The sequence below is a fragment of the Mastomys coucha genome, unplaced genomic scaffold (genome assembly GCF_008632895.1).
Source record: "Mastomys coucha isolate ucsf_1 unplaced genomic scaffold, UCSF_Mcou_1 pScaffold16, whole genome shotgun sequence".
NCBI classification, from domain to species: Eukaryota; Metazoa; Chordata; class Mammalia; order Rodentia; family Muridae; genus Mastomys; species Mastomys coucha.
Window position 1 is genome coordinate 98,906,831 of NW_022196898.1, and position 21,977 is coordinate 98,928,807.

The window sequence follows — 21,977 nt, forward strand, 5'->3', positions numbered from 1 at the left end:
AAGCAACAGTCACTTTTCCTTAATATCTCTCAACATCAATGGGGTCAATTCCTCAATAAAAAGACAAAGACTAACAGACTGGATATATATACAGGGGCCAGCATTTCGCTGCATACAGGAGAAGCACCTCAGTGTCAAAGACAGACACTTCCTCAGAGTAAAAGGCTGGAAAGCAATTTTCCAAGCAAATGGTCCCAAGAAACCAACTGGAGTAGCCATTCTAATATAGAATAAAATCAACTTTCAAACAAACGTTATCAAAAAAGGTAAGGAAGGACACTTCATACTCATCAAAGGAAAAATCAATCCAAGAAGCATTCTCAGTTCTGAATGTCTATGCTCCAAATGCAAGGGCATCCAAATTCATAAAAGAAACAAACAAACAAAAAGGCTCAAAGCACACATAGCACCACACACAGTAATAGTGGGAGACTTCAACATCCCACTCTCATCAATGGACAGATCATGATAACACAAACTAAACAGAGACACAGTAAAATTAACATAAGTGATTGACCAAATGGTTTTAACAGATATCTATAGAACACTTCACCCTAAAACAAAAGAATATACTTTCTTCTCAGTACCTCACATTACCTTTTCCAAAACTGACTGTATAGTTGGTCACAAAACCATCCTCAATCACACATCCCATCAGATCATCACAGACTAAGGCTGGTCTTCAATAACAACAAAAACAGAAAACTAACATACACATGGAAGCGGAACAACTCTCTACTCAATGATAAGAAATAAAGGAAGGTCAAGGAAGAAAAAAAGAAAGAAATTAAAGTCTTTTTATAATGTAATGAAAATGAAGCCACAAAATACCCAAACTTATGGGACACAATGAAAGCAGTGCTAAGAGGAAAACTCATAGCTCTGAATGTCTCCAAAAAGAAACTGGAGAAAGCATACGCTAGCAGCTTAACAGCACACCTGAAAGCTGTAGAACAAAAAGAAGCAAATAAACCCAAGAGGAATAGAAGGCAGGAAATAATCAAACTCAGAGCTGAAATCAACCAAGTAGAAACAAAAAGAACTATACAAAGAATCAACAAAACCAGGAGCTGGTTCTTTGAGAAAATCTTCCTTTCTTTCCTTCCTTCCTTTCTTTCTTCCTTTCTTTCCTTCCTTCCTTCCTTCCTTTCCTTCTTTCCTTCCTTCCTTTCTTCTTTCTTTCTTTCTTTTGTTCTTTCTTTTGTTTTATCAAATATAATCGAACAGGAGTCCAACTGAAAAAGGAAACTTCAGTTGAGAAAATGTCTCCATCAGATTGTCTAGTGGGCAAAAGATCATTGAGTATATATATCCTTGACTAATGATTTACTATCACAAGTACCATCCCTGAACAGCTGGAATAAGAAATCAGTCTGCACAAGATAGTTATTCTATTCCTTCATTACCGCTTCTTCAGTGCCTGCCTCTAAGGTCATGTTTGATTTCCTGTCACAACTATCATTCATAATGTACTGTAAGATATAAGATGAAATAAACTCCTCTCCAAAAGAAGAAGAAGAAGAAGAAGAAGAAGAAGAAGAAGAAGAAGAAGAAGAAGAAGAAGAAGAAGAAGAAGAAGAAGAAGAAGAAGAAGAAGAAGAAAAGATCTCCAGGTCTGCTTACCACACAGAGACAATTCAGATGAGGGAGCTGGAGAGGCTGAGAGAGAATTGGAAGCAAAGCAATCAGACGCTGCTTGGTGGCAAGCTTGCTAGAAAACTCTACACATATTGTGCTAGACTTTTGACACAGCTGATTGTAATGTTTGCATGGTTTGATCACATGAGGTGGCAAATATTGTCACTGGAAACCATACATGAATCTCTGGTTTGGCTCAACTGAGTAGTCTATCTTGTTTCTCAAGAAACTTTTAAAAATTTTTGAAAAAGAAAAAAAGATGAATGAATTTTGTGACCTATCATGATGGCAGACAGATATAAATTAATCAATCTAATGGAGTCTTCAGATTCTTTCAACATCAGTTTGAACTGTTTGTCAATCTTCATTTCATAGGAAAATGCACATGACTTTTTAGTTTGTTAGATATAAGTCTTGGTATGTTCAGCAATGGCAATCAAATTCTTGTGTTTATTTTTGAGACCTTCAAATGAAAAAACAAACCATAATTCCTTTGATCTGCTGGACTACCCAAAACATCTCTAAATGTGAGTTCAAGTTTTCCTAAAACAGAAAGCATATTAAGAGGGAATGTAGTTACAATGTTTAATTAATTTGTGTGTGTGTGTGTGTGTGTGTGTGTGTGTGTGTGTGTGTGTGTTTGCACATGTGCGCACATATGTGCATGTTTTTGGAAGAGTCTACATTGTTTTCACCTTGTTTTTGTGAGTTGCCCAGTATGGGGGATGGGACCTAAACTCCAGTGTTCTGCAGGAGCAGTGAATGAATTGGCACCATTAATTTAATCGTTGAGACGGAGAGAAATTAACTTTCCTGACATTTGAAAAATAAATATAATTACAATTTTAGTTTTTATAAATAAAGTACTTTTGGGGAAAAATGGTCCAATCTCAAGGAATCTGACACCATCTTCTGGCCTGCAAGGATACTTCATGTGTATGGTATGCATACAGACGAGTAGACAAACATACACATAAAGTTTCTTTTTAAAAAACAAAAAGCAAATTCAAATGTAATTCCAGTTCTAAGTAATAAATAATGCTCATGAAAAATGTTTAACAAAAACACATTTCAAATTTACAACCAGAAGAAATTCTACAATGTATATGTTCATGAAACGTACTACTATTTGTACGTTTTCAACTTTACCACTTAATCAAGATGTTCACTTTATTTTATATGATTAAAGAATAATCTACATTCTTTGAACTTTAAAATGGAAAGGAAAATGCTGTCCAGATAGGAGTCAGTTTAAACCACCATAGAGTCACTGAGAAACAATTTGTGGGAAGAGTCCCCAGTTTATCCCAGAACATTAATGCATAAAAACAGCAAATCTCAAGGCAAGTCGTTAAGGTTAATTCTGTCGCGAGGTCAGCTGGCATTTCCCACTGATGAAGTGCAGCTCCTTTAAATCAGCCTCAAGCAGGGCAACTTAAAAACAAAGCTGAGGAGACATGAAGATCGTAGCGTGATCAGCTGTGATACGCAGTGGCCTCCTTTGTGAAGAATGCTGACGGGTGATACAACATTCCACGGAGAACGTTGCTTATGGTTTCTTCCCTGTTTGTGTTCTAGTTGGTCTGCTCTATCATCGCCGGCCTGCTGCATTACTTCTTCTTGGCGGCCTTTGCCTGGATGTGCATTGAAGGCATTCACTTATACCTCATCGTGGTCGGCGTCATCTACAACAAGGGGTTTTTACACAAGAACTTTTATATCTTTGGCTATCTCAGCCCAGCCGTGGTTGTTGGATTCTCCGCATCTTTAGGATACAGATATTATGGTACCACCAAAGTGTAAGTCAAACAAACATTGTGAGCCCTGGAAAGACACTACTGAATGAATGCCCCGTGTGTCTTTGAAAATGCTGTTTTGTTACGGTCCGTGCAGATCTCACTGATCTTTATCTCTCGCTTACTTTTCAGATGTTGGCTGAGCACTGAAAACAACTTCATTTGGAGCTTCATAGGACCAGCATGTCTAATCATCCTTGTACGTATACAAAATTGCTATGAAAACTTAGTAGGGCAATGCCAGTGCGGGAGGATGGGAGTGGGTGGGTGGGGGAGCACCCTCATAGAGGCAGGGGAGGGGGGCTGGGATATGAGGTTTCTGAAGGGGAGACCTGGAAAGTGGAAAACATTTGAAATGTAAAGAAAGAAAATATCCAATGAAAAAAAGAAAAAAAAAACTTAAAGACTGACTATGGTTAAGAAGGACATTCCCAAATCAGGCGTGGGGCTCTGTAGAAACTGATTTTAATCACTCTGTGCCTGTCATTTGGAACCATTTAAGATGGTGCATTAGAATGGAGAAAATGCATACCTTGTAAATGAAAAGCAGTTACCGTTCATTCACATCTCCTGGGGAAGGATGGTTTTGCATAGTGTACAGAAGGAATGTCAGAAGTCTCCACTGCCTTATCAGCAGTGTCTCTACATCCTGAAATGCTGGAAGTGTGCCCACCACCCGATAATCTGGCATTTCAAATGTTTACGTTATTTAATCTTTCATCGATGATCGGTCATCTTTGAAAATTAGACTGTCATCTTTAGAGTTTTGTCATCTTTATGTACCCTGTCATCACAAAGTGATTTTAAACTAAATTGCAACATCAGAGACAAGAACCTGCTATTTCTCCCAAGCAGACAAGTTGTCTATTGATAGTCCTATTTCAACAAGGAAGGAGGCCTTTTAATTCCTATTGAAAGTGGTTTCAAACCTACAAATTTGGCAGGTATTATATGTTCCAGTCTGAATAAAGACATTTTTATATGTCTCACGAGCATTTCTGAGTGCTGAAAGTTTTCAGTAACCATTCTGAACATAATAGTCTTGTCAATGAATAAGGGAGTCCTGACGAGATGCAAGAAAGGAAGGAATTGTCAGAACAAAAACTCTGAGAATATTTTGGACAACTTTCTCCCATATGATTTGGCCATAAACTAGACTCTTTTTTTCCTTCCTCTATCTTTTTTGTTTCTTGAATCTTTTATGGTTGGGATGGAATGGCTAAATAGAAATAGTTGTGTATGCAAAGCAATGAGTTCTGAAGAGTTATTTGCTAGTCGTATGGAAATTATGTGTACTAATGACCACAAACACTGTTCATAATTCTCACAATTGATCCAGTAATTTTTTTAAACTACTGGCTAGATATTTACCATAATTATTTGGCCTAATTTAATTTATAGCATCTGTATTATAGTACACATCACAATACATACCAAGTGGTGTCCAATTCATGTATCTTTACTGGTAGTTTTGATATGAGCATTTCATGTGAAGATATTTTATGTGTTCTTTTCTACTGATATCTTCCCAACAAAGCAGGTGAATAATAATTCTTAATGCTTAGATGAAACATGGAAATGGAAATCTAGGAATTATGCTGAAAACAGGAAGAAATGGACCTTGTTTCTCTAAAGCAAGAAGGAGTAGAATTTTTCTCTGAAATCATGTTGTAAAGTTACTTACAAATGAAAATAGATACCTCAGACTCTGGGTGAGCTATCTAAAACTGATTGCTGAAAACTTCCAGAAATGTAAGTGAAGTCTATCACAGTTTTCTAGTTTGGATTGAACAAATTAGTCCACCTTCTGTGCAATTCTAGCATGCTAACCTTTCCCAGGTTAACCAGCTGGTCTGATTGCTTAAAAAATGGAAAGGCATCTCAGGGTTCTCTAATTATCATGTTTTATAAAATACCCCAAACTATTGATTACAGCATCAAAGGGAGTCAATGAATTCTAGTCATCCTGACTCTACAACTACACTTAAATATCTTGATGGTGCGATGGCCTAAGCTGACCTCAACTGCAAACATTCCTCTTGCCACAGTATAATTTCTTGTTCGGTAATAAAATTAGAGAAACTGTGAGCCAATCACATTTTCTTGGCCTGAGACTCCAGAGTCTTCGCAGAAGATAATAGGACAGCAAGTGTCTCGTAGATAGTCCACAGTTCTTGGCCACCATGGATTACATTTTCTAGACCCTTTGCGTTTGCCGCCAGTATTAAGGAAAATTACAGTACCACAGTCACCCTCAGCTACAGATCAGCCAAGGCTAGAGTAGAAGAGCCATTCTCAAAACATAAAAAGGGAAAAGAAATAAAAGGAAGAAAGAAAGGAAGGAGGCAAAAGAGCAAAGAAAAATAAGAGAAAGAAAAATGAGAGAAAGAAAATGCTAGGAAAAAAGTGAAGCAAGAGGAAGGGGTTTCAGGTTCCCTGGGTCAAGTGATGCTACAAACAGCTAAGAGGCAGGGCTGGATATAAATATGGTTGCTTCTCTCTGATGAATAAGAGGGACCCGTATAGGAAAATCTACATTGATACCATCATATAAACCAAAAATAAAGAGTAATTAAAGAATTAAAAGACAAAATTAAAGAGGTGTTGTGAAGTTTCCCTCTCCTAGTAGGCAGCCAGATCTGTTCCCAGTCAGGAGTCAGTGGACCCCGACAAGGAATAACAAGAATCCAAGACCCAGTCATACTACCTCCGCATTTCTCTGCAGGCAGATAAACCATGTGGACACACTAAAGAGAGATTCCTTCAGATATTCAGATTTTATCATTTGCCATTGGAGGATAGCAAACACCTGTTGATTAGAAAACCCCTGGGAATACCCTGGTAGGAAAACATGCTGAAGGATATAATTAAGTTGCAAATAGTAGGAGAGTGATGAACACACCATGCACACTGAGATACTGTAACAGCGATAGACACACCATGCACACTGAGATACTGTAACAGTGATAGACACACCATGCACACTGAGATACTGTAACAGTGATAGACACACCATGCACACTGAGATACTGTAACAGCGATAGACACACCATGCACACTGAGATACTGTGACAGTGATAGACACACCATGCACACTGAGATACTGTAACAGTGATAGACACACCATGCACACTGAAATACTGTGACAGTAATTGATTGACCTACAGATAAAACAAACAACAGAGGGATAAAAAAATGACACTGGTGGGGGTGAAGAGAGGTCAGTAGGCCACTATGATTGCTTAACAACCCCTGAACAGGATGGAGGACACTGCATATAAAGAGGAAAAGAGCAGATTCTGCATTTCTGTGAATCAGGCCAGGGAGAAGATTTAATTGTGAACTTGAGTTGATGTCAAGCAGCCCTTTGTGCTCCTAGGAATCCTTTGCAAATGAGCAAAGGGCAAAGGAAGAAACAGCACTGAAAACTAGGCACACTCATCTACTTACTTTTTTGAATTCAAGAGTTAAGTTTCACATAGGTATCACCCTGGTCTAGACTCTTCTTTCTTACTAGCAAACTAAACTAACTAGGTAGCGACTAGATGGAATTATGTAGTTCTCTACTCTACAATCAGACCTCTTTATCCCCTACTAAATTTCTAGGATTAATAATAAGTATTACAAATTACTAAGTACACACTATTTCAACATACATGGTAGTACTTTAATATTCATCACTTTTAGATATCCTACAGTTTTATTATGCCATTGGAACATTTAAAAATGAGACCTAAAAATGATAAGTGATTGGCATAAGCTATAGATCTAAAAGTAGGACTTAAAGCTAATTCTTGCCTTTATCTAAAGCACCACTTTCGTTTTTCTTGACTCTTTCTGATCTCTTTTTTCTACCGTTATATCTCATTTTGGAATACTCTGAGCCGAAGTGAGTTCATTGCCTACCACCACAGCCTTAGTGCCTACCACTACAGCCTTAGTGCCTACCACCACAGCCTTAGTGCCTACCACCACAGCCTTAGTGCCTACCACCACAGCCTTAGTGCCTACCATCACAGCCTTAGTGCCTACCATCACAGCCTTAGTGCCTACCATCACAGCCTTAGTGCCTACCATCACAGCCTTAATGTCTACCATCACAGCCTTAGTGCCTACCATCACAGCCTTAGTGGTGAGTATGCTCTTTGCCTAGACTGGCCACAACCACAGGTAATGATGGGACTTTGGGAATCCACTTCTTTTCCTGCTTTCAGCCTTCCTTTGCCATACCTCCCCAGAGATTTGGATACTTTCTTGAAAAGATCAGTGGCCATCATGATCTATTTACCACCCCTGACCAGGATGGAGTCCTTTTCCTTGATAATCGTAAAGTTTTCCATGAAGTTCTGCTTTCAGAAATTATTAACTGGTGCAGAGTTGTGGGGCCTTTCCCAAACTTGAAACTATTCCATTTCTGGAATGTACTCACATAAAATTTGTACTCCCTCCTCTCTTGTACCTCTCTGGTCTCTTCTACTGCATGTGAGAACTTTCTGGGTATAATTCTGAGCAACCCCAGAACACACAGTAATCAATTTTGAATTTTAATTGATTTAATAATAAAACCATAGTAATGCATGAGGCAACACAAAAGGTCTTTGGGTGCTTGATCCCTCTGTGCCCTAGACTCCCAAAAATAAATGAGAAGCTTAATGTCAGAAGAGCTCAACTATGAAATTGTAAATAGCATATATTATAAAGCACCCATTCTTTGGCAATTAACAAAAGAAAATCTCAACTGATGCATAAGAAAATTTTATGACTCTTTTATTCTTACCTTCTGTGCTAAAAAGTCAAACAGAAAGACAAATTTTGAAACAGGATTTCCAAAGCCTCAAATCATATGCACTAGAATATGTGCAATCAAACCCAGTGCATGTGCATGTGAGTGCTTCTGCCGATTCCAGCTTTGAAAATGTTAGTGAATATGTCACAGCATTTAATTATGGCAAAATACAATGTATATGCCTACTATTATCTAGTATGTGGTTTGCAGTACACTCTGCAACTACACTCTGTAAATAAAATTGACCAAATAAGGTAGAAATTTAATAAAAATAAATATTAAGTTTCTTAGAAAAAGTATGTTAAGTCATACATTTAAATTGATAGTTAGTGGTGCGGGTTTTGTGGCCTTGAGTGAGGGACAAGCCTTGTCCGAGGTATGAGGATGCTCTGGAACCCTTTATAGTCAGCATCATCTTGCATGGTCTGGAGAATACTGGGCAGAACATAGAATGTCTTTGAGACATGATATAAATGAGTAATACATGAATTATTTCAGCTCTGTTGCTTTTTCTCTTCTTGGGCATGCTGTTTCAAATATTCCATCTCCCCTGATAAGAGTTAACTGCTAAACATCTGAACAGCAACATATTCTCCATCAATGATATACAAGCCCTTCCTCGGATATGAACTTATTAATATTAAGCATCTCTTGAGTCCGTGAATGAGAAGCTGGTGACCCCATTGATTCTATCTGTGAATCATAGCATTTAAACATTTAACAATTGTGACTGTCCATGAAAGGATCAACTATACTTCTGAAAACAAGCTGGGTGGAAAAGGGACTTCAAAGTCCTTGCAACAGTGAGAGCTTCAAGCTGTAGATGATTTCAATATTTTTTCAATATTTTTAATCTTTAATTTTGAGTTCCTTTAACAAAACCTATGCAAGCTGCAAGATTCAAGTAAATAAATATAAAAAAGGAGTTCATGAAAATTTAGACAACTTTTAAACAGAAATTGAATGTTCCCATAGATATACGTTCAGTAATTGAACAATAGGATTAAGCTAAGCCCACAAATTCTAATTAATCTGTGTCCACATAAGGAGGGTTTTTTTTTAATTGAAAATAGATTCTTCTCACGTACAATACATTGTACTACAGCTTCCCCTTGCTCCAATTCTACCCAGCTCCCCTGACCTCCCTTGTCCCTAAGACCCACTCTCATTACTTTCCCTTCAGAAAAGAACAGGCTTCCAGAAGACAACAATCAAATGTAGCAAAACAATATAAAATATGATATATTAAAAGCCCTCATACTAAGGCTGAACAAGGCAACCCAATAAAAGGAAAAGAGTCCCAAGACTAGGCAAAAAGTCAGAGGCACACCTGCTCCCATAGGAGTCCCACAAGGCCATCAAGATAACAGCCATAACATGTATACGAAGAGCCTAGTGCAGACCTATGTAGACGCCATGCTTGCTGCTTCAGTCTCTGCTATCCCTATGAGCCCTGCTTAGTTAATTTGGTGGGTTCTCCTGGCGCCCTCCATCCTCTCTGACCACTACAATCTTTCCTCCTAATCTTCTGAGGTGTTCACAGGGATCCCTGAGCTCTGAGGGAGGGGCCCAAGGGAGAGCTCCGATGCTCCTTAAAGCTATGGTCTTTCACTAGGATTTAAATTAAACTGTTGTAATAAGTCATGGCAATGGTACCACTCTTCCAAACTGACATTCATGCAGCCAGCGTACCACTCAGGTGCAGTGGTTGTTCTCCTTGGTGGCCCTTCTGTGTTTAGTCTCCTAGTTCCCTTTAAAGAAATACCAGTTAAAACTACTGAAAATGAGTCACTCATATAGCTCATATAAGAGAGAATGTGTGACCACTTATGTGTGTGTGTGTGTACAAGTCTTCTATGGTATCATTACAGTTTGCATTTCAGAATTATCCAAGCTTGAGAGACATCTGAATAGCATAAGACTGTATCATTCCATTCTGTAGTAGCACTCCTTACAACCTACTACTCCTGTGACAGAACTTTGGTTCACAATTCGCACCTCAAGAAAACCAAGAACATGCACATCTAAGCAGTTCCTGTCAGGTGTAGTCAACCCTTCACTGGCACATGCTTGTCTCTGCATAGCTGTAAACCTCTTCCTAGAGAGGAGAGTTTTCATCCTGGATTGCCTTTGTATTGATAGAGACAAAAAAATCTATCAATTTTATACTAAAAATATCATATATCAAATGTCATACATATATATATATAGGGTGGATATTACATTATTATGGTGTGTGTACTCAATTACAAACTCAAAAAAAGCAAAAAAAAAAACAAACCCTTGAATCACCTATAGCCTAGAATATGCCTTATCCTTCTTTCCTTACTAGAACATACACTTTTACCATTTGTATCCTTGCTTATTATGAGTATGTATTTAAAAGGTCCCCTAAGGATAAATATTTGTTTCCAGCATTTTCTAAAAATAGTGTTGCATGAAGAGTTCAGTCCCACCCTAGCTATGTATCCATCCAGAGAGTCTTAAGAAGCACATCTTAGAGGTAGAAATACAAGCATGTACAGATTTGAAAATTTACATAATTATCTCATAAAATTATACAAATTCATTTGTTACACCAAATTATATGAAAAAGCCTTTTTTCTAATATTTATGCCAATATGTGATATTATTACCTACTATAGTATCAAAATGGTGCTTTCAGACTAAATAAAGGCAAAAAGAAACTTGGTTCATTACAATAAACCAAGTATTACTTGAATTTGTGGGAAGTACCTTGTGCTTATCAAATGATACTATGGAAACTGGGGTTTCCTAATGGGATTCTTACTCTCATTGTTAAAGAATCCAAGAATAGTAGAGGATTGCAAAGTCGATCATCAATAGGAGGAGAGGCCCTTGGCCCTGTGAAGGTTCTGTGCCCCAGTGTAGGGGAATGCCAGGGCCAGAAAGTGGGAGAGGGTAGGGTGGCAATCAGGGGGAGGGGAAGGCAACAGGGGTTTGTTTTTCTTGTTTGTTTGTTTGTTTTCGAGGGGAAACTGGGAAAGGAAAAATCATATGACATGTAAATAAAGAAAATATTAAAAAAAAACGAATTCAAGAATAGACTCAAAACAGAAGCTCAAGGACAATTTAATTAGAGTTAAAAAGAAAAGCAGGAGAGCAAGCGAGTTGTAAATCTCTGTGACTCCCTAGAGGAAAAGAATGGAGTTGAGAAAGGAAGGGAAGGGGTAAGGAGGCAGGAGAGGAGAGGGGAGGGGAGGGAAGGGTAAGAGAAAGGAGGGAAGGGACGGAGAGGGAAATGGAAAAGAGAAAGAGATGGAAAGCCATGCCATTTAAGTTAAAGTGACATAGAGGTCAGCTGTATGGCAGACAAGCCCAGGCCATGACACAGGTTGAAGAGCTTTAGAGAAAGAGTGAAAAAGCCCCAAGCAGCAGAGAGGGGAGCACAGAGGGCAGGGGGAGAGACAGAGACCAGAAGGTGCGCAGCTCTGGGTGAACCCTACTGAAGCTCAGAGAGGGAGCACAGAGGGCAGGGGGAGAGACAGACACCAGAAGGTGCGCAGCTCTGGGTGAACCCTACTGAAGCTCAGAGACTATGCAAGGGGAGTAGAAATCTGTGGAAGAAAAGAACATTATCTCCTTAATAGGGTGTGTCTTTCTTCTACTTCCCTTAAGATAGTTAGTCTCTTGGGCAGGTGACTGGCCTGCCCAACTGCAGTAACTCTTAAGGGAAGAGACAGTTTCTTAGCTTCTACACAGGAAGATTCTTCCATTCTTCACTAGAACACGAGTTTGATGACACTGGGCAAAACCTTTGTTGTAGCACTGTGCAGGGGGGAATTCCTCATCATCTGCAGCTCCTACTCCTTAGATTCCAGTACCTACACTACCTTCAAATATATCTAGATTCAACATTCCCCAGAGGAATATGTCCCTAGTTCCCTAAACTGGAAACTGCCTCTAGTCTAGCCTGTACTATTAAGGTTAGTTTTACTCTTGTACAAAAAGCCCAGACACGAGAAAGAACCACAGTCAAGGTGTATCACAGTCAAGGTGTAGGCACTGTGCCCTGGATAACCACATTACAGCTCTCCCAGGAAATGTCTCTGGTTTGGAATCTTAATCTTATGAAGACTGGGTCACCATTTTCATTGAAAATTTTAATTCAGTGCCAGATGCTTTTCATTCCATCTTGCAGTGAAGCCTGAGGTTTAAAGCAGTGTAATGTTCCAGACTTTCTCTACACTATATATTAATAAATAGTTAAGTGCCTGCAACATTATTTCTTTTTTTCATATTATTCTGACCTTCTTGAATGATAGCTAAAATGTTTTTAAAAGAAATGAAGTAGAGGGGCTGTTTTCGGAGGGAGAAAAAGCAATATAATAGTACATTATAATGCATTACGATGTTCTCATACAGAAAAGTTGTATTGTTACTGCAAGTACTTTTTTTTTTTGGTTTTTCGAGACAGGGTTTCTCTGTGTAGCCCTGGCTGTCCTGGAACTTACTCTGTAGACCAGGCTGGCCATGCCCTCAGAAATCTACCTGCCTCTGCCTCCCAAGTCCTGGGATTAAAAGCATGTACCATTTGGGACTTACTGGAGAATTTCATAAGGTTTGAATAAACTTGTAAAAATTAGAGATTTTTAAAGAACTACCTTAAGTCTCTCAAACCCAATTTTAAAAACGTGTCTAAAGAGATGCTGATTGCAAGTGCTCCCTTGTACACATCCCTCTGCAGTACAGGATCTATGGGGTGGCCCTGAAGAGGGAAGCCCTGATGGCGTTGGTTCATCTGCACAGTCACTAGAATTAGTACATGATGTATATTTGCATAATCTTTTAATCTTCACAAAACCTTTTAATATGTCTCCGTTGTTCCTCACAGAAGCTCCTGCAGTATGCAAAAATAAAAATAGGAACAGCATTTGGTAGAAGATCAGATCTCAAGATTTTTGCACTCTGGTACCATAATCTAGATTTATCTGTTTAGACATGCCTAGAGGGATTCTACTATTTATAATTTAAGAAGCAGATAAATTTCTGTAAGTGGACTGATTACAATAAAGCAAATCATTTATAATATCTTTAACTCATAAAACCCTCAAAAATTTGCTCATGATGAATTTTTAAAAATTGTTTAATTTAGTCAAGAGGTAAGTGCATATTCCAATTATTCTCTGAGAGTAACGCAGGACACATCCCCAAGTCATTGTAACTAAGTGCATATTCCGATTATTCTCTGAGAGTAACGCAGGACACATCCCTAAGTCATTGTAACTAAGCGACGACCTCTGTCAGCATTGCCATGTCTGTTGCCACCTTTCTTGGCTTCACGTGGTTCTTGGGATCAAGTCAGTAACCTTTGCACGTGATCTGTTCTAAGAGTGGTCCTGTTAGTTTATTTATCTTCAAACCATGGAGCTATTTGGGAGTTACAGAGGCTTACAAAAACACTTCAAAATAGTGTTATTGTGTAGGGAATCTATAAAGCAGCTTTGTTCAAAAATTATTTTTGTTAGGTCTTTTTATACAAACAAAGATTGCTTGTAGTAAAATCCTATGAGACTGAGCATAATGGCCATGGCTAGTCTGCTACTCAACCTCCAGTGTCTGGGTGTGCTCAGTCAACCTGGCAACTACCATGTACAGGCATAGGATCAGGAAATGGAAGTGGGACACCGCTCATGCCTTTTCATGCATGTTTTACTGTGTGCAAAGGAATGTACTCTGAATATGTGACTTGCACTGGCCAGCCTAGCAGATATGGCAGAAAGTGAGGGTAGACTATACCAGATCTCTCTTAATAAGATGTTCACTGGACAGAACCCTGCTCAACCGCCTAGGCCAATAATGGTATGTAACCCACCTGTTTAACCACATTGGCTGTTAGGCAGGCTTTCTCTTTATCTTCTACTGCATTCTCTCTCTATGTCTCTCTCCCTCCCTTTCTCTCTGCCTCTGTCTCTGTCTCTCTCGCTCGCTCGCTCTCTCTCACTCTCTCTCTTTCTTGATCTCTCTCTCTTTCTTGCTCTCTCTATTGCATGGGTAAGTTTTTATGAATATCTGATTCATGACTGGTCAGTATTTATCATTTTTGAATGACTTTAAGGTCTGTGAGAAGAGAGCGTTCTGGATTTTCCTCCACTATACTGTTTGTGAGGTCCAGCATGTAGGAACCACTCAGGTCATACCGTCGAGGAAATAAATGAGTGCTGCTCCAAGGTGAGCTTGCTCAAATGTATTCATTCCTTCCCCTCAGAAGAAGGTAAGGGGAAAAAAATCAAGCACAAAACAGGGAAGCTTTTACTAAGACCTCCCAGGTTTACCTTAGTGCTTAGGAGAGATTATTGTCTCTGTCCAGCCAGCGAGCCTACCTGTGGTATGTTTTTACTAAGACACATAATGGAGTGTGTTCAGTCATCGAGCATACCTGTGGTATGTTTTTACTAAGACATGTAATAGGTTGGGTTCGATTCACCTGAACAAGAGAAGGCTTTGGCCAGGCAGTGATAGAAGTCTCAAAGGTAGTATGGTTTAAAAAGGAGCTCTCAGTGAGTCCCTTCTGTGCCTGCATCTCATAGATGGAAATAGTGATTGCAGCTTTGTAACACAGCTACTGCAAGTGGCCTCAGGCTATGAATGTCCTCTGAAAGGTCAAGGAGAGCAAAATAACTTGGGGAACAACTTTATATCACTTCTATTTTACCATTTAGATTAAAACCTAACTTTCCAGGGGTGCAATGCTGCCGAACAGTTCAGTGGTTAAGAGTGGATGCTGCTTTCTACCAGGTTCCCAGCATGCAAGTCAGAGAGCAACCAAGCGCTTGTAACTCCGTTTCAGGGGATCTGACATCTTGGGTCTTCCAGAGAAACTACTCTCATGTATGCAATCATACACATAATTAAAACTAGCAAAAAAAGAAAAACAAACAAAAAGCTTTAAAAATGTTTTACTTGGCAATGATTTTGAATATTATCTCTTTTCATGACTAAATAATTATTCAAAGTCTATACTGAAGTCTCTACAAGTTTATGTAAAGTGTCGCAGCTTCTACTGAGCTCTGGCCACAATTTATTTGGCAAGTGTGTATACAAGGATAGCTTCTCACCTCTGAAACCATAATATGAACAATCATCACAAATGTCCTTCCCACACGGGTTTTCTCCTTCACCTTTGTTCCCATTTCAGTATTTTCCATGGCCTATGACTAACTGCAGGTTTTTAATAAAAATGGACGTTCACTTAAAGCCACAGGGATTCACTTTATCCTCCAGTTTACAAATTATTCATTCTCTTCTCTGTCCTTCTATTTTTTACTCTAGTTTAAAGAGTTGAAATACTTTTTCAAACACCAAAAACCTTCAGGTATAAAATATTCCTAAGGGAAACATGCTAAAATATGAATTATAAGTAATTCTCTTATTGCCAGAGATGATCATTGTTAGAATAAAATTTTGGCCATAATAAAAAGAAAGATAGCCCTAATTAACTAACATAGGAAATCAGTAGGGTTGAGGGGGGAAATATCCTTACAAGGAAAGACCCTGACAACTGAATTACAAAAGCTTTCAGCTATGCCTTAGCCTTGTATCCAGGCCTCGATTTAATGAGTGTGCGCCACAGTCAATCGCTCCTGCTAGGTGTTACGGTCTCATCTGTCCATAACGTCCATGAAGTACTTGCCATTCCATACATCCTTCCTCTCCCTCCCTCAGTCTTTCCCACACAATCGTTGTATCATTAAAATTTGCAATGTATCTATTTTTATTTTCTGTTACTCTGAAGTTTAGAGATCAATTCCAAAGGATGGTCTTCAAGGACTTCCCTATTTCACTACAGTCCAGAATCCTTACATTTGGATGATTTTAGTCTCTGTTTCTTTTACTTTCAACCTTCAAAGAATTCTATGTTAGTGAGAAACTTTTGTAGCCAAATCATGAAGATGTGAGACAAATCATGATCATTTTTTTATACGTTTGTTCAGTTAATGAGTGGTCAAGTGATTGCTTCTTGATGTAGATAATTAAGGTCACTTACCATAGAAACTTAATTGTTAAATTCATATAGCAAGTGAATATTGGGCCCGTAAGATATGAGTCATTATTCCTGATCCTGAGAACCCATAAAGAAATAAAAAAGTAGTTTGCTTTTATGTATAGTGGATTCTAGACCAAGAGCAATTGCTTAATCACTGTTTGTTGGACACTCACATATTGAGCATGATTCTGAGAACCTAACATTAAGTGTGTGATTTTATTCAGGCAAAAAATATGCAAGATGAACATTAATGTTACTTGTGTTCATGTATTAAGAAAGCAAAACAAAGAGAGCTCAAAAATTGTTTAGTTGATTTCAGGCCTGTACTTGGACTTCTAGTGTTGCTCTAGGAGCCATGTGTTCTATCTGGAAGTTGAATCATCCATCAGTAAAGGGTCCTCACACCTTGAAAACCCTGCACATTTACTGGATTATGCACATTGCCTTATATTATGTAGAGTATGTGCACTATAAAATATTCTTGAAAAGAATTAAAAGATTAAGCATGAAAGAAAATTATTTCACACATTTGATATACATTACATCAAGATATTTGAATTTCATTATCTAAAGTTAAAATTTTATTTTACTATACATACAATAATTAAATTATAGATAAGTACAGTCTGTTTTATACTATTATTTCATTCTATGTACATATCTAGGCAAGCCTTTGAAATGCACCCCAATTTCTACTCTGTTTAGAAGGTTCATAACCTCCTGCTCAAAAAGATGTATCTATGATCCATGATCAGGTGTTTGTGTAGCAGACCTCATTGTAGAGGACTGTCCTAGTTCCCCTTTGTGTCATCAGTAATGCTATCTTTGTACATTTGAAATGACATTTACTGAACTGATTGCAATAGCTTAAATTTATAGAAAGAACATACTTAAATTTGCCACTAAATTTTCTTCCATATATTAAGTTAACTTACTATCCCATGAAGAATAGCATTTTTCTCCAAGACTTTTTAAATAACTAATTTATAGGACACATGTAAAGAGACCTCTAGACATTTATTTGACAAAAGAGAAGGCATGTATTGAACTAAATATTATGCAGTCTTAAATGCAACTGGGCAATGCATCTAAATATATCCCAGATACTGTCTTCATAATGATTAAATTCATTGTATCAAATATGATTAGATCTTTGTGGAGATCATACTTGTTAGCTTGCGTGGACTCCTGCAACCTGCCTGGCAGCATAGCTTACTCCAGAGGTATGAAATATGTTCATTTGATATTTTCTCCTATGTATGTTTGTTACTGGTTTGAAGGCTAGTCTCAGTGCTTTTGGAGACACTGAAGCTCATCTGCTTATGTTATTGAATTTACCTATTAAATCTAGATTATGTGGCTGGGCAAGCATGTATATACCTTACAACATGTTCCTGCAGAGAGAAAAGTAGCACAGGGTTACCTTGCCAATTTGATAAATAGACCTCTATAGAACAGCTCCCATGTGACATGTGAGACTTCATATGATCTAGAAAATATAGGGGCACCAGAAACATTCTTATGACTCCAAAAGCTTAATCATCCCTAGAAAATATTAAATGCAGTGTTAAAATTCTATTTTAGATTTTTTCACATCACATTTTTATAAAGGCAACATTTATTCACCTGATGGAATGTTGTCTTAGAGGCTTACTGTTGAATAAGCTCACCCTTTCTAGTTCTTTTGGAAATCTTACTGGCTGGGTCAACTCAGCTCTTCTGACTCAAACGCCTGTTCAAGCTGACTGATTTAATCTGGCTTCTCTCAGCTTCTCACTGAATTGCTCTGCTTGGCCTCAAACTAACTCTAGCAATCTGTTCTAATCTTCTGGCTCCTTATTCTCTGGCTTCAACTGCCTCTGCTGACCTACACTGAACTGCAGATACTCAGGAACAAACTCAACTCCACTTCTCTACACTTGCTGTCTATTCTCAGGAGAGTTGTGTACACCTCTGACTCACTTTGTCATTCATCACTTTGCCCCTCAATTAGATGTTAAATTCAAACATGGCTACTTCCTTCTACAAACTAATTTACTTTAAAGGTATGTACTAAGGGCATGTCTGTATTCTAGCCAGAACATCAGACATAGATCATTGGATATGATCCCTTGCCAGAGTAGCCATGTTGCTAGATTAAAATTCCTCTACATACTTTAAAGAATACCAGTGGGACAAGCAAAAAATATTCAGATTATGTTGGTTAGGAGCCTTTTTGTTGACTAGTACCACATTTTTTGACCTCTGGAAAATTGAAATGACACCTGCCTTCAACAAGTTGAATCCTAGTCTCCATGAGCAAGGCTCCATCACTGATTTTGACCACTTTGAATGAGCATAAGCTACTAATAAACTACTAAACTACTTGCCAGTTCTATAATAAATGCCTGCATGATTAATATCTTTGTCTTAATTTCACTTTAGCTTCTCTTTGCTGGTTTTCATCTGCATTTTGATAGTTTTATAAAATGTTTAATAGCCTAAACTCTGTAACTATTAGGAATGAATTTTGCCTCTGATCCTTCTTAGCCCTTATCTCAGATAAATCACATAATCTTTGTGTAATTCTGGTGTCCTAAATTTAGTAACAGAATATGTTATAATTCTATAATCATATTAGAAGAATAATTAAGAAGTCATGGGCAATATTTATCACATTGAATGTGAATAATATTCACTCAATGCATATTGTTACTTATGATAATTTTATAATAGATTGAATCTCAGTATTACAGTCATTGATAAGTACTAGTAAAATGGTACATTACCTATTCATCCCACTGCATTTCCCAGAAGGCAATGCCTGGTGGGAAAACATTGCTGTCTGCTAACATGCAAATCTCAAGAGATTAGTTTAACTATTCCAGAGTGGTCTGTTAGTGATCTTCTCTTGTGATGTTTAGAACTTTCTTGAATGTACCTATTATGTTTTCAAACTGATTCAGCTGTTTCAATACGTTTGAAACTCGGCAGTTGATTTCATCATATAATTGAACATTGTGCATCCTTTTCTCTGTAGTCCACTCTCTCCTGGGCCAGTACTGGAATCTCAGCACAGGAATATCTTGTAACTCTGTAGATATTCCTGAGGCAACTATTCTGAGGCAAGTGCTAAGCCAGATGGAACACATGGTGTTGTTTAGGCCTATGTGGGAGAAAGGTTATTCAGTTGACTTCACCATGCTAAGAAAGAGGCAGTGCATACTGAGATGTCAGAAACTCAGTGAATTTTCACTAAACTTTTATTCTCTTTTACAACCCTTAGATTCTAGTTTGGTTCATAGATAATGGAACATACTCCTTTTTTTCTGAAATTGAACCCTTCCATTATTTAGAAGGTGTTCTAAGGTTTGGGAAGGAGTGGGACCTTTCTATGGACACTCTCTGGGCGAATAGAGACCTGCTGTTGTTCACAGCAGAAGCATACTTGTCTGGTGCCAGTTAATTTAAATGTACTAAAACTTATTTGAAATGATATGTAAGCTGCAATCATGACACAGTCTTAAGTGAACATGATTTTGTTTGATATGATGAAAAATTAAAGTGTGAGTCTGGAAGGGCCTTGAAGGAAATTTCCACATTCCTTTTGGTGAGACCTGACATCAGCATATAGATGGCATCATCAATTATTGAGAAAAGACCAAGGAAGGAAAAATGGCTGACTGAGATGCTACACTTTGAACCACGGCTGTGAAGCCTTTTGCATGAAGGTATTTGGAGGTCTAAATGCTTCATAGTTATCCCTGGCTGTCTTGTCTGCTCATTCATTAAAATTTCCTTTTAGAAGAAAAAAGTTTAAAGAGTAAAAAGATTGCTTAAAGAGTATTTGAAACAGATTATTAAACAGAGTGCATGTTCCAAGCATTGAAACACTGACATTAAAAATAGATCAGCGTATAGATAAACACCACTTAGATGAGGCAATGGAAGTTAAATTTCCACCAAGTGTCTTCAGGGTTAATTATCCGTGACATTGCATTCCCTCTGTATTCCAACACACAGCAACAAACCTCACTGTCACGTGCCTGCCATCTAGAATTTGTGGCACAGTCATTTCCAAAGTGGTATGCTGGATTCTGGAATGACAGCCTAGAACTAATCTAAAATTTAAGGCAACACCAACAATGAATGTCCATTTATAAGTCCTTAGTTAGCCCTTGTGCATTTGCAAAACTTACGTTTCAGTACAAATGACAAAGGAATGGCAACTGACAAAATGATGAAAGCCAGCTTTTCACACTCGTTTATGTGCTCTTAAATGTTAGGTAAATGCTAATGAGAAAATGAAATTATTCACTATGATTGGCATGAATGTATTCAAAATTTGCCCAAGCTCTCAGTTCCTTAAAAACCACATAGTTACCACCACAAAATGATAACATTAAAAATGTAGTGCCAACTATTTAATTCAAAATGCAACTGTCTACTTCTCATCTGGTCTCAAGGTCCTTACCTGTGGTTAAGCACAAAGGGTTTCTCTATTATCAGAAAATTTTAATTCTATATAGACTTGTTTTAAGGTATAATCTTTGTTACATTTACACTGATGCACAATCCATTCTTTTAAGTTATTTTCCCACTCCATGTAGACTGGAGTACTTAAACTTCATTTCTGTCCCTAAGTACATAAAGTCAAATGCTTTGGATGCCTTAGGATGATATTGATTTCTTATGTATTGTTTGTGAATCTACACAAAGCCGTTTAAGGACATTTATATGCTTATGGGCAAAATTTTCATACAAGTAATATAAAGACATAAATGTGGGCTTCGCCACGAGGTTCATGTTGCTGTACTATGTGATCCTACACAATGTGGAAATAGCACATTTGACTAAAGAAAAAGCCAGGTTATTTAAAACACCATTTCTCTGACTGTAATTATTATTTTTAACAATTATTTTAACTCTCTGGAATAGATATTACTTGGGGAAAGTATTTAAAAATAAGTCCCCAATGTTTGCAAAGCCAGAAATGTAACAATGCAGTATTTGAGAACCAGGGACACGATTGGAGTCATGATTTCATGGCTGTTCTAGTCTACAGAGTGTGACACTGGCTCAAAACAAAATAAAATAGCTTGCAAAAGAGAAGAGAAATTGTCATCTTCTGTTTCACCCATAGCTCAGGGGGCATCATGTGCTCCCAGCACAGACACCTGTATCTCATGATGACTTTCTTTCATAGGGCATATTTCTGTCCTCCTCCTTAATTCTCTAGTGAACTATAATCGATGAGTTCTGGAAGCCACAGAAAGAATGATGCCTGACACTAAGCTATGCCATCTTGCCTCCTAACAGTCCCATGTGTGACTTACCGTCAGTGGGCGGGTGGGTAAATATCCTACAGTTATTTGCTTACTTTCTTTTCTCTTAATAGGCTCCATGACAACAAAAGATCCTGTCAGTTTTATACACAAATATGTATGTACCTAGATCTCACTGGTGTCTAATGCTGGGCTGGCCAGACTCTTGAGGAAATTCTTAAAATGATGGAAATTTAATACCCCGATAGCTGTGCATTCAGTATGTAAAAATAATGTTTGAGGTGCCCATGACACTTTTGATTAACTTCTAGATGTTTACTGTGCCCTTACATTCAAAGAAACACGAGCTTATGGTATAGGAACTAACTTCTTATGTGTCTGACACCATATGCTTTTGATAATTGTTTCTCTCTTTCCCTCTCTCTCTCTCCTTCTCTCTCTCTCTCCCCCCCTCTTTCTCTCCCTCCCCCCTCTCCCTCCCCCCT

At 38.0% G+C, this 21,977-nt stretch overlaps 1 protein-coding gene across 2 annotated transcripts in view; it reads left to right on the forward strand.

Moving 5' to 3' along the window:
- The window catches only part of Adgrl4 (adhesion G protein-coupled receptor L4), a 110,100-nt gene that overhangs the window by 81,524 nt on the left and 6,599 nt on the right, over positions 1 to 21,977 (forward strand). For both annotated transcript variants that reach the window (XM_031375840.1, XM_031375841.1), the window contains 2 exons: positions 3,217 to 3,437; positions 3,567 to 3,633. In XM_031375840.1, the coding sequence (XP_031231700.1) occupies positions 3,217 to 3,437; positions 3,567 to 3,633 (288 nt within the window). The remainder of the gene's footprint in view (positions 1 to 3,216; positions 3,438 to 3,566; positions 3,634 to 21,977) is intronic.